Source organism: Heptranchias perlo, chromosome 7, assembly GCF_035084215.1.
Source record: "Heptranchias perlo isolate sHepPer1 chromosome 7, sHepPer1.hap1, whole genome shotgun sequence".
Classification (NCBI taxonomy): Eukaryota; Metazoa; Chordata; class Chondrichthyes; order Hexanchiformes; family Hexanchidae; genus Heptranchias; species Heptranchias perlo.
The window spans coordinates 30046877-30060477 of record NC_090331.1 but is presented as its reverse complement, the minus strand read 5'-3'; the positions used below and the strand labels follow the sequence as shown (position 1 = coordinate 30060477).

The window sequence follows — 13601 nt, the reverse complement described above, 5'->3', positions numbered from 1 at the left end:
GGTGCACTGCTCCTGTTTAGCAGTGGGGTAGAGGGTGCCCAGGAAAATCCGCTCTTATGTTTGTTGCAGTACAAGCTTCAATCATACAGTTTTTATATTTTCATCTTAGATTTTTAATCAAAATTATGATTAAAAATAATAAATCTGTCAGATATGAATAATGGCATAACTGTACAATAAGCATTTGACTGTAGCTCTTTTATAGACATTACAGTAAATTGTGTTGTAAGGCATTGTTACTTGTAAGTTTTGGGTCTGCATTCAGGAGTGTGTCTGTGCTGCTCAATATCTATTTATATGATAGTGTAACCTGGGAAATGTAACAATAGGACCCTCTTGTGATGTGAACTGGATATTCTGTCTTTTTTACGAGTCCTCATATACACTTCTCCAATCTTTCAGAAGACAGACTGAAAAACACTTCAGTGAGATGAAGCCAGATAAGAATCGTTAAACTGTTTTATTTTACAGACAGCTTGTGAACACAGAGTAAAAGTTGTAAACAAATCTCACTTACTTCATTCAGTATTCACCTCTCTCCTTGAAAAATGATTTTAAAAAAATACATGCCCTGTCCCTTTTGTGGGCTAACTTACTTTTTTTTGGGATTACTTTTCTAACTAGACAACGTCTAACTACAAAAACAGACCTCTTGCATCTTCTCTTCCAGCTCTAGGCCCAAGCCTGCACTGTTCACTCTCCTGTTTAGAACCTGACTGACTTCCCATGTGTCCTTTTTCTCTGCATTCCCAGCATGTGGAAGAGCCATCTTCTGACTTCTTCCCCATTTAGTGATTCACCAGTAATACTGTCATTTAAATTATCTTCTGTATCTCTCTCCTTGGGGTTTTTTTTTTATTCGTTCATAGGATGTGGGCGTCGCTGGCGAGGCCAGCATTTATTGCCCATCCCTAATTGCCCTTGAGAAGGTGGTGGTGAGCTGCCTTCTTGAACCGGTGCAGTCCGTGTGGTGAAGGTTCTCCCACAGTGCTGTTAGGAAGGGAGTTCCAGGATTTTGACCGAGCGACGATGAAGGAACGGCAATATATTTTCAAGTCGGGATGGTGTGTAACTTGGAGGGGAATGTGCAGGTGGTGTTGTTCCCATGTGCCTGCTGCTCTTGTCCTTCTAGGTGGTAGAGGTCGCGGGTTTGTGTCGACAAAAACATTGTCCTTCTATTAAAATGAATAGGGACCATCCTGATCTTATGATCATAGGATGAGTTCAATTGACTCTCATTGCCTCAGTTTGAAGTTGACTTTGAGCTGCAATATTCCACAAATTGGCTTTAATACCAATCTTCAGTGCCTGGTTCATTAATAGATAAACCTTTTGTCTCTGTTGTTGCAGCCTCTGACTTTCTAAACCTATGTGAAACCACTTTTAAAATACAAAACTTAAACATAACTCATTTTCAAATCCTTTGGGTGAAGGGGGAAAAAAATCTAAAATCTTAACTTCCCCACCATGTCAGAACCTCTTTTAAATGTTGTGCAGCAACATCCCATGATACCTCATATACAGTCGCAATGGAGATCAGAACTCCGTAAGCAATTCTCTATTGAAGTTAAAAAATATATTGAGCTACAATTTGTAATGCCCTACCTTCCTGTAGAAATTTGACATTGATTCATTAGAGAGGCTTCAGAAAACGGTGACAGGATTGTTCCAGGATTCAATGCACTAAGTTATGAGGAAGAGCTGATAGAATTAGGTAAATCTTTGTTGTGGTAAAGAAGATTGAGAGGGTATATGATCCAGGCATGATGGATAATGTGGATATAAAGATTATTTCTTCAAAAGAGGTATGATCTGCATTTTTTAAGAAAAGGTTTGGCAAACCTTTTTAATTTTGTTTGCTAAACATCACACAACCAAAATCCTCATTTGTTACCAAACAATAGATGCAGTAACACAGTTTTCTTTGAAATGCAACATTATGCAACATTGTGTCACTTGCATTTTCCACCCCAGTGATGAATGTGGTGTCTCTTTTTAGTTTAAAATGTGGCTGCAACAGTAGATGCCATAACTCAGGATAAGCAATCCAAGAAATTACCACAAAAGCAAAATACCGTGGATGCTGCAAATCGGAAATAAAAGCAGAAAATGCTGGAAAACACTCAGCAGGTCAGGTAGCGTCTGTGGAAAAAGAAATAGAGTTAATGTTTCAGAACTGGAAGATGTTAGAGATTTAACAGTTTTTAGGTGAGTACAGAGCCAAAGGAAAGGAAAGAACAAAGGGAAAGGTCTTTGATAGGGTGGTGGGCAGGAGCTATTAAATGACAAAAGGGTTGATGGTGCAAGGCAAGAAGGGTGGTAATGGGACAAGTAAAGACATAAAAGGTAGGTCCAGAGGAGGTGTAAATGGTTACAGCAAAGTAGCAGAGGGGGAGGGAAGTGTGGAAAATCTGGCAAGGAGGAGAAGGCTTCTGTGGCCCAGGAAAGGTGGGTAGACCCCAATGGTGTGGACCACCCTGCCGGCCGTGTACTGATGGGGGATCCCCACCCCAAGCACCAGCTTACACCTCCTTCACTCCCAGTGGCTCTGGTGCAGCTCTTCTCCATTGCCATCACCTGCTGATTGTGAAAATGGGAGCGGAGGTTAAGATCTATCATGTTTTTCTCCATAAAATGTTAGGTACGTGAAATCAACTACTGTTAAAAGTAATTAATATGTTGATTAACTTCCGGTGTGTCCTGTTGGGACTGCCGGTTACTAGTTGAGCTTGCGTACATCTCCTTGCTTGGAGTGGTTATTTCAAGTTGATCACAGTGACAACTTCCCTCTCCATACAATGTTGCTTGTGTTTCCGTGGTGTTGAAATCTAGCATCTTCATCGGTGTTGCTCACCATTTGAGCAGGTAACCAAGGAAGTAAAGCGCACAGACAGATCAAAACACACTTGCAGATTCTGTTTTTTGTCTTATCATTTTACCAACAAATGCACAAAAAAGGTTAAAGTACACAAGTATTCACTGTGCGAATATGAGTATTGAGATCACATGCCCAACGATGGTGTCCATAACTAATTTTTATTTACTAATCAGAAATGCAATTAGCCACATGTGGCTAGTGACTAACGTATTGGTAAGCACTGCCCCAGACAGACATTTGCCAGAAGCGAAGAGCCACTTCAATCAGAAAAAACATATTTTGTTAAATGCATTCTCCTTACCAGATTACATGCAGGACCTCACCTCCTCTTTACACATGATCTGGATTTAGGAATTGAGGGACCAATAACCAAATTGGAAGATATTACAAATTGTGACATGGAAAAACTACAGGAGGACATAGGCTAGCAGGATGGCTAGGTAGGTGGAAGATGAACTTCAATGTAGAAAAATATGAAATAATAGATTTTGGAAGCACGAATAAAGAAATGAAATGCACCTTGTATGGTAGGATTTTAAAATGGAGTAGAGGAACAGAGACACCTTGGTCTACAGATACACAGACTGGTGGCAGTACAAATAGTTATGGTCAGTAAAAAGGCAAAAGGAATCTGGAAGTATAGAATACAAAAGCAAAGAGGTAATGTTGATTTGTATAAGCCCTAAGGCCACAGTTGGAGTATTGTGTGCAGTTCTGGGCACCCCATTTTGGAATGATATAAAAGATAGAAAAGGTCCATCTTACCTGGATGTTATTAGGAATGAGAAATTATGAAGAGAGCGTTAAGACATTAGGGCTTTTTTCATTGGAGCTGAGAAGAATAAGACATGGTTTGATAAAGATATACAAGATTATGAATGGATTATGATAAGGTAAATAGTGATAAATTGTTTCTACAGGTGGGCAAGATAGTAATGATCATTTTGGAAAATCACAAAAGAATTTAAGAGGAAGTTAGAAAAGGTTCCTTTGCATAGAAGGTGGCTAGAATGTGACATTCTCTGCCACTAACCAAGCACAGTCCAGAACTTCTTTTAAAAGGGACTTAATTGCTTGAAAAAGAGGAATATCGAAGGGTATGGGGAGTCTATGCCAGTATTTTTCTTCGTGAGCCAACCGTTCTAACCCCATTCTACTGCTTGATTCCCATCCCTTTTAATCTACAACTTTTTCAAGCAACTGCCTAGTTCTCATTCAAAAGAATTTATGGACTCTGTACATTAATTACAATGTGAGGATGATTTGGATGGACTGCAGGTCTACACTTCAAATGCAATGCAACCCATACTATTAGATTTTCAATTGGAATAATATACTTTTTTCAAAGAGCAATTACACAGATAAGGAATCATTTTCTGAGTCTGCACTGCTGGCAGTGAGCCTCACTTGGCAGCACAGCATATTGGAAATTTGCATGCCGTCACTAATGATTTTCCAACTATTTCATTTCAATGGTTGGAAAATCATTGGCAGCATGTGTCGGAGTTTCTGGTATGTGTCGCTGGTGGGTGAGGTGCTCTACCGGCAGTGCAGACTCAGAAAATTATTCCTTTAGTGTAAACTCATGCATGACACTGCTATGAAACTTAAACAAAGAAAATAGGTGGTCTATAGGGCTTGAGATTTGTTTTCATAGTTGGAAAAATTAGGCTAAGAGACATTGCTGTCACTGGCAGCTTTCCTTGTCTGTTGACACAAACCTACTGCACATTTGAAAGATAAATGCATAAATTATTCAAATCATGTAAAGGTTGTAACCTTTACATTTGTCTTTCTTTCATAGCATTATTTTTATCCTGCATTGTGATGGTAAGTTGATTTCCTGCACGTACGCATGCACACATGTCAAGTCAACAATTCAGTCAATGGGGTACCCATTTTATGGGCATAAAATGGGCACAATGAGGCCCAATTTCAGGGACCAACGTTCTGCACTGCAAGAACGCCCAAAAGGCATCTGAACTAAAAATGAGTTGAATAATTTTTGAGACATCACTAGCAGCCACCTATAACAAGCGTGAGGCCTCCTACATATGTTCTTGCAATTTCGTATATTTACATTCTCCTCTTTTCTCTGCAGGCCTTGAATCTTCCTTTTTTAATTCCCATTTTAATTGACAACAACTTACATTTATAGAGTGCCTTTAAGGTAGGAAAATGCCCAAGGCGCTTCACAGGAGTGTCGTCAGCCAAAAATTGACACTGAGCCAAAGAAGGAGACATTAGGACAGGTGGCTAAAAGCTGAGCCAAAGAGAGAGGTTTTAAGGAGGGTCTTAAAGGAGGAGAACAAGTTGGAGAGACAGGGAGGTTTTGCAAGAGAACTCCAGAGCTTAGCGCCTAGACGACTGAAGGCATGTCCACCAGTGGTGGGGCAAAGGGGAGTGGGGGATGTATAAAAGGTGGTTGGAGTTGGAGGAACACAGAGTGCTTAGAGAGTTGTAGGGCTGGAGGAAGTTATAAAGATAGGGAGGGGTGAGGCTGCGGAGGGATTTGAATACGAGGATGAGAATTCTAAAATCAAAGATATATAGTTGGATTGATTTACTCATACATTCTGAAAAATATTTGTTTATTTAGTCTAGGCTTATTTTTGATGTATATCTACTTATCTTGCATGTTCAACATTGTTGATTTAAAAGTGTTCATTTTTTTCTCGACTGAGATATCTTTCATCAGTATTTCCCAATTAAATTCATTTTAGTTCTTCCCTCTTTGTTTTGAAGTTTGCTTTTTTTTAAATCACTTAATTTTGACTGGATCCTTACTGGTGGTGATTGGCAGATAATTTTTAAATTTAATCATATTGTGGTCACTATTCCTCGGGGTCGAATTATATTTACTTTATAGTTGCTATCCTCATCACTTGTCTTAAAACCTGACCACAGAACAGCATCTCCAACTTCATTGTACTGATATGATTTTTTACAGTTCCCAAATGAACCACCTTTTCCTCTTCGCTTCAGCTATGAAGAGAGACTGGGAAGATTGGGTTTGTTTTCCTTGGAGCAGAGGAGGCTGAGGGGGGACATGATTGAGGTGTACAAAATTATGAGGGGCACAGATAGGATGGATACTAAGGAGCTTTTTCCCTTCGTTGAGGGTTCTATAACAAGGGGGCATAGATTCAAGGTAAAAGGTGGGAGGTTTAGAGGGGATTTGAGAAAGAACTTTTTCACCCAGAGGGTGGTTGGAGTCTGGAACTCACTGCCTGAAAGGGTTGTGGAGGCAGGAACCCTCACAACATTCAAGAAGCATTTGGATGAGCACTTGAAATGCCATAGCATACAAGGCTACGGACCAAATGCTGGAATATGGGATTAGAGTAGACAGGGCTGATGGCCGGCGCGGACACGATGGGCCGAAGGGCCTCTATCCGTGCTGTATAACTCTATGACTCTATGACTCTATGACTCTCCAGAGAGAAAATGTCAGTTTCGTATCAGTTTGTGGGCAGTTCTGTGTTGTGGATTCACAGCCATTAAGGACTGGGATGAAACTGTTCACTTAGGACCTGTTTGGCTGGAAAAAAACCAGCTTGAGACTTTTGTCCGACCAGTCTATGCTGCATTCAAAAACCTTTTTTTTTACTTTGCTCCAAATGTAAGGAATATAACAGCTTTCTGTTTTATTTTCACCTATTAAAATACAATTACATCACAAAATGAGTAAACATACTTTCGGGCTATAAAAAGGAAGGGGGACAAGAAGAAAATGCAAATAAGATTTCCCTGTCTCTATATTGGAAATATTTATTACCGAAATGCTTGTCTAATTTCTGTGACTGTCACAGATAACTGCATCACGATCAAGCCGTGATTTTTTTTTATGTCTAATAAGCTCTGTTTAATTTTTTATGAGTACAGTATTCTGTTTTAGTTACTTTTATGCTGGTAGCAGCTGTCAGTGAGTTTCTCATCATTAAGAGGATCAACAAGAGAATTAATGATTCTGACATCATTACTTCAGTTTCATTAAGGGAATAATCTTCAGTTGATTACCAGGAAATAACACTCCAGCGTATGTTATATAATATTAATTCATCTGGAAAAGCTACTTGTATGCCCTTTCTTAGCTGCTAGCTAGACTTCTTTCTTATCCCTTCAAATCACTGTGCTCATTTCCCCATGGAACCAACCAAAATAAATCAGTCAGTTCTTTAATTGCGAATGAAGAGATTCTGAGTTATGTGAGTGCAATTTTAACAAACTTGTATCATTTGGACAGACAAACAAACTCAGCAGGGACCAAGATAGGCAGATAGTTGCTCCTAATTACAAATGGAGTCACAGCAAACCACAGCAGCAAATACTGCTCGTTTTTAGCTTGCTGGCATACAAATTTGTGACTGTGACTCACCTTTTGGTGTTCCAGCATTAAAATTCAAACTGTGATGCAGTATAGCACACCTCAAAAGTTAAACGACAGATAACCTGACAGTTGAATTTAGTATTTGCTTTTAATATTTCACTTTTATGAGCTGTTGGCAGACATAAGTAAAAAGTAATTTTCTCTGCACATCAATAAATAACATTGAGGCAAAAGTAACATGGCAGCATCCACAGTGAACACTCCACTTCTTTACATTTTGAAACTGGTCAACAGAACTGCAAAAATTTGTAATGTGAAGCTGCCAACTACCATTTTCTTTCCTGGAGATGAAGTCTGTTTCCTTTTGTTGTTAGAATGAGGACTCCCAATAAACATGCGAAGAACATTTACCTATATTGTTTGCAAGCTATTAAAATTTGTGCATGTGGCTAAAACAATGTTACTGCAGCCACTCCTGTGGCTATGATGTGGAGATGCCGGTGATGGACTGGGGTGGACAAATGTGAGGAATCTTACAACACCAGGTTATAGTCCAACAGTTTTATTTGAAAATCACAAGCTTTCGGAGATTATCTCCTTCGTCAGGTGAGTGAGTGAATGAGAGGTTCTCAAATCGCATATCTTATATTAGGCTGGGACACGATCACACCAATCAAAAGGTGTCGTTAGTGTTCAGACAGGTTAGCCACGGAAAACAGTACGTCCCAGTATACTGAATACACAATGGGTCAAATTACACAGACAAAGAGAGAAAGAGACCCGAAAGGCAGAGAGAGAGAGAGAGAGAGAGAGAATGTCCAGTTGTATTAAAAACAGATAACTTTTTTTTCCCTGCTGGTGGGGTTACGTGTAGCGTGACATGAACCCAAGATCCCGGTTGAGGCCATCCTCATGGGTGCGGAACTTGGCTATCAATTTCTGCTCGACGATTTTGCGTTGTTGTGTGTCTCAAAGGCCGCCTTGGAGAACGCTTACCCGAAGATCGGTGGCTGAATGTCCTTGACTGCTAACGTGTTCCCCGACTGGGAGGGAACCCTCCTGTCTGGTTATTGTTGCGTGGTGTCCATTCATCTGTTGTCGCAGTGTCTGCATGGTCTCGCCAATGTACCATGCTCCGGGGCATCCTTTCCTGCAACGTATGAGGTAGACAACGTTGGCCGAGTCACAGGAGTATGAACCATGTACCTGGTGGGTGGTGTCCTCTCGTGTGATGGTGGTATTTGTGTCGATGATCTGGCATGTCTTGCAGAGGTTGCCGTGGCAGGGTTGTGTGGTGTCGTGGACGCTGTTCTCCTGAAAGCTGGGTAATTTGCTGCGAACGATGGTCTGTTTGAGGTTAGGTGGCTGTTTGAAGGCGAGTAGTGGAGGCGTGGGGATGGCCTTAGTGAGGTGTTCGTCGTCATTGATGACATGTTGAAGGCTGCGGAGAACATGGCGTAGTTTCTCCGCTCCGGGGAAGTACTGGACGATGAAGGGTACTCTATTGGTTGCGTCCCGTGTTTGTCTTCTGAGGAGATCTATACGATTCTTTGCTGAGGCCCGTCGGAACTGTCCTAGTGGCTAGTCAGCGATTTCTATTGGACAACACTGTACGAGATCAAAGACCTTGCTAATTGTAAGTACATAATGAAATGTAACAAGTCTTGGCTGTTTCCAGCTAATGAAACATTACAGACTGGAAGAAGATGTTCCTTCTAGCTCCTAAGTTATAGATTGAATTACAAGTCAAGCGAAATGTTTTTTCAGCGTGTCAGTGCACAGCCCAATGCACTGTGCAATTTATGGTGCTGATGTTTTCAAAGTGCCATTTGGTTTAGCAGCATGAAATGCCATTTAGTGCCAATTAATAAATCTGAATCTACAAATTTAAATGAGTTTCTGACAGACATCAAGGAAGAAATACCATCATGGGCTCGATTTTACAATGGTGGCAGGTTGGCAGCAGGTGGAGGGCGGTGAAGGTGTGCATGGCAAACCCGCATGAACAAAACCTACAGTTTCCGACGTGATTGCATGTTGATTGATGATGATTGACGTTCTCTCTGGCTTTCGGGCCCGGCAGCTAGCCTGATTGATAGGCTGGCTGCCGTCTGGAGCTGCATTGCGAGGTGGGGCTGGGGCGAGAAAGAGAGAGAGCCAGACGTCATCTGGCGCTGGAACGAAAGTCTGGGCGGAGGGTGGGTGGAGAATGGAAGATCCGGCGCTGGACTGGAAGACGGGGGGAGGAGGGAGAGGGTGACATCGGACATCGGAGCAGGGTGCAAAGGTAGGTTCATTTAGTGTTTTCCCTTCCTTCCATTGTTTTTTATTTAATTTATTTTGTTTCTTTTGCTCTGATCCGGCCCTTCATGCCTGGTTTCACCTGGCGTGAATCAGAAGCAGTGGGCAAACCACCCAGGTAAGTTTTTAAAAAAAATCTTTCTAACTACTTAATCTGTCACAGGTAAAGTGCCTTAAGTACTTCGATGAGGTACATTTGGCTCTTTAACTGTCATCCCGTCTGCTTTAATCGCCGGCGGGACTTCCGGTTTCAGGTCGCCCACGCGCACACGTGTGGGTCCCTGGGAAACTCGGAAATCGGCGGGTTGGAGCCCGCGTCTGAACTCGAGCGTGATTTTCGGAGACCCCCCCCCCCGCCCCTAACGCACCTGCAATTGCCTCCTAAAATCACCCCCCATGTCCTTCCTATGGAAACTACCTTTAAAAAAAATTGGACACATGTACTATGGGCCATAAAAAGGAATGTGTGTGAGACCAGTGTATAGTCAACATTAGAAATAATGTTGAGATCTGTATCCTGACAAAAGCACAGAAGCAGAGACTGGATGCTTTTGGGAAACACTGCAAAAAGGATGCTGCATATCATCTGGGAGAACAAAATGACCAATTCTACAATAATGAAGATTGGTCTGCATGGACAGTAAGAAAGTTGTGAAGGGAAGGACTAAAATCACCACAGGAACTGGCAGAGGGGATAGCTCTATATTAAGGTTAGCTTGGTTATGACAACTGGATGACAAGACATTCTGGGTTGAGGAAGCAACAGTGCAGGTAATATTGGAAATGGCACAGGTGTGACACCTAAAATGTTGTACTGTATCTCTGGCAGCAACTCGGGAATTATATTAACATTGCTTCGGCCCTGCCTTAGTGATGCAGCATGGTAAATGGGAGAGCATATACTGGTACTTGTGTGAGCTACGAAAGAAAGAAAGCAAGCATTGATATAATGCCTTTCACGACTTCAGGACGTCCCAAAGCACGTTAGAGCCAATGAAGTACTTTTGAAGTGTAGACACTGTTGTAATGTAGTAATGTTGAAATAAAGTGCACTCACATCTCAAAATTCAGAACAGGCACATTCTTGCTGCTATATAAAAATAAAGAATGCTTCCATTTGGTTGGTCCAATATTTAGTGTAGTACTGGAGCTCCGGAAATGTGCGAATGACAGTGGTAGCAGAACAAATTTATTTTGGGAAGATTTGAGTTAGATTAAATATTCAGCTCTGGTAAGCTAAGCATTTCTTACTTATGTTGTCAATCCCTATATGTAAGAATGCTCATAGCTACATCATTTATATTTCAGTTATTGTTAATGGGATGATAAGTGTGAATATTTAATTAGATCCTTTTTATTTTTGTGCTGAATCTCTATCTGTACTCTGGCAGCTGATGCATATTATAATTTTTGCTAGCTCATTAATTGCTTCATTGTTACACAACCTTATTTACGTGAATGCCTGGTTCTTTTGTGACCTATGTGAAACCCCTATAGACTGTCTAGCTGAATGCTGACACAAGATTTCAGTAATGTCATCTTCTGCATTTCCTAAAATTAATTATAATAATTATAAATTATCCTATTAAAAAGTGTTTTTCTGGCATTATGCTTTAAGTTTGAGTTTGTTAACAAAAATTGAATGTCATGAATTCTTTCAGAGTTAGTGCTTTCTTTAATTATACTCTTTTTCTCTTTGACAACAAACAGAAAAGAATGATCAACATAATGCCATAATTTTCAAGTCACTTATTCCAATTACAAGTTATTCCACTTTTTTTGTGTGGGGACCAAGGTGACCAGTGTCAAACACTCTCTGGTCAAATGCAAAGTACCATTCCCTTCTCTCAATCCCAATAATTCTACCACTGTGAAAATGCATTGTACATTTGCATTTCTTATACTTGCCATCCCTGTGACTACTCTGAGTGAGGATATCACTTTGTGACAATTTACTAGTGGGTGGTTCAGACCCATACCTATAATTGCATTGAAACTGTCCAAACTCACTTCAGGCAAGAGTTCACAGGTGAAAGGACATTTTTTAAAATTTACTGTCCCATCCAAATCACTGCATTACCCACTGCTTGAAAACTGGATACTGACCAGCACTGTACCCATTTTGAGTGTAATGTGGAGTAGATCTTTTGGCCCACCGAGCCTGATCCCATATTTTAATAGCCATGGCAGTTGTATTGTTTTAATCCCAAATTTCTGTGGGAAGATAAGAATTCAGTAGGGTAGGGACTGAACACTATTTAAACAAACAGAATCAGCAACAACAAAGCAAATCCTTTACAGAAAACTTGACAGGAATCACTCACTCATTATCATGCCGCTTGCTGACTTTCCTATTAAAACGGAAGGAAACTAAAAAGAACGTAAAAGAACTTGGCACGTTGATCCCCTTCTGGACTCTCCCCTTTTTCAGTGATGAAGCTTATAATCTGTAGTGTTCCTGCCAAAGTTGTTCTGGCGGGGAAGCCATCACTGCTCCCCCGCTCAGGCCTCAGGTTCAAGTGGAAGATCAGGCCTCGATGATGTCATCAGAGCCTGATCCCCCATCATCAACATCCTGGGGGTCACTATTGACCAGAAACTTAACTGGACCAGCCGCATAAATACTGTGGCTATAAGAGCAGGTCAGAGGCTGGGTATTCTGCGGCAAGTGACTCACCTCCTGACTCCCCAAAGCCTTTCCACCATCTACAAGGCACAAGTCAGGAGTGTGATAGAATACTCTCCACTTGCCTGGATGAGTGCAACTCCAACAACACCCAAGAAGCTCGGCACCATCCAGGACAAAGCAGCTTGCTTGATTTGCACCCCATCCACCACCCTAAACATTCACTCCCTTCACCACCGGCGCACTGTGGCTGCAGTGTGTACCATCCACAGAATGCACGGCAGCAACTCGCCAAGGCTTCTTCGACAGCACCTCCCAAACCCGTGACCTCTACCACCTAGAAGGACAAGGGCAGCAGGTACATGGGAACAACACCACCTGCACGTTCCCCTCCAAGTCACACATCATCCCGACTTGGAAATATATCGCCGTTCCTTCATCGTCGCTGGGTCAAAATCCTGGAACTCCCTTCCTAACAGCACTGTGGGAGAACCTTCACCACACGGACTGCAGCGGTTCAAGAAGGCGGCTCACCACCACCTTCTCGAGGGCAATTAGGGATGGGCAATAAATGCTGGCCTTGCCAGCGATGCCCACATCCCATAAACGAATAAAAAAAAATATCTGCACGTTTAAAGAGGGTCCCACTGGTTTGGGGTGGGTGCCGCCTGTAATTTAAAATTGTAGTCAGCCAGATCGGGGATGGAAAAGAGTGGGTAAGTCCTCCGCTTCATTTTAACTTCCCCGCCCCCTGGTTTCTGCCAAGTGGGAAGATTTAAAATTGACCCCTTACTTTCTGGTTACACATTTCAACAATGATTACTTGGCTGGGATACCATATCATTTCTGGTATCTGTACAGCCATACCCCAACTTGAATGAGTACTTTCAGAAGGGGAGAACATTGGAGGGGATGGGGAATTAAACATTGGTCTTTCCTGGCCTATATTTGGTTTGGGCTTGATGCTTGCAGACAATGTCATTGATGATTTTATTGTGCTGTCATGCTCATTTTTATATCTTACTCCTTTTGTTCTTGGTTTCAAAATTGGCACATTAATGCACTGCTAAACCTTCATCCTCTTGGCTTATTTGTTCTAAAAATTGAATAACGGAAGCAATAACTGCTTCTGCTTTTTTTCAGTGTCTAGACCAGTGGACCACAGCCTATGCACAGGACCAATACCAGTTACTTCACAGCTTTGCACCATTGCCTGTCCTACTGACTGCCTGGTTTCAGCCTGGTCTACATGGGGAAACTGCATCCCTGAGAACTGTCAGGATCCTCAAAGGAATAAAGGTTTCACTGCTTTATTTTCATTTTAAATTGATTCTTTTTAGTGGTACTCTCCCCTTCTTTTTCAGTGATGAAGCTTATAATCTGTAAATTTTGGAATATTTAGAAATTTCACTGGTAGCTTCTTGAGTGTGACAAAATTCATGAAGTTCCATGTTATGAGTGAACAA

At 41.5% G+C, this 13601-nt stretch overlaps 1 protein-coding gene across 5 annotated transcripts in view; it reads left to right on the top strand.

Annotated features, from left to right (window-relative positions):
- Window positions 1-13601, top strand: part of thsd7ba (thrombospondin, type I, domain containing 7Ba) — a 646137-nt gene that overhangs the window by 284970 nt on the left and 347566 nt on the right. For all 5 annotated transcript variants that reach the window (XM_067987207.1, XM_067987208.1, XM_067987209.1 and 2 more), the window contains exon 6: window positions 13279-13434. In XM_067987207.1, coding sequence (XP_067843308.1) covers window positions 13279-13434 — 156 coding nt within the window. The remainder of the gene's footprint in view (window positions 1-13278; window positions 13435-13601) is intronic.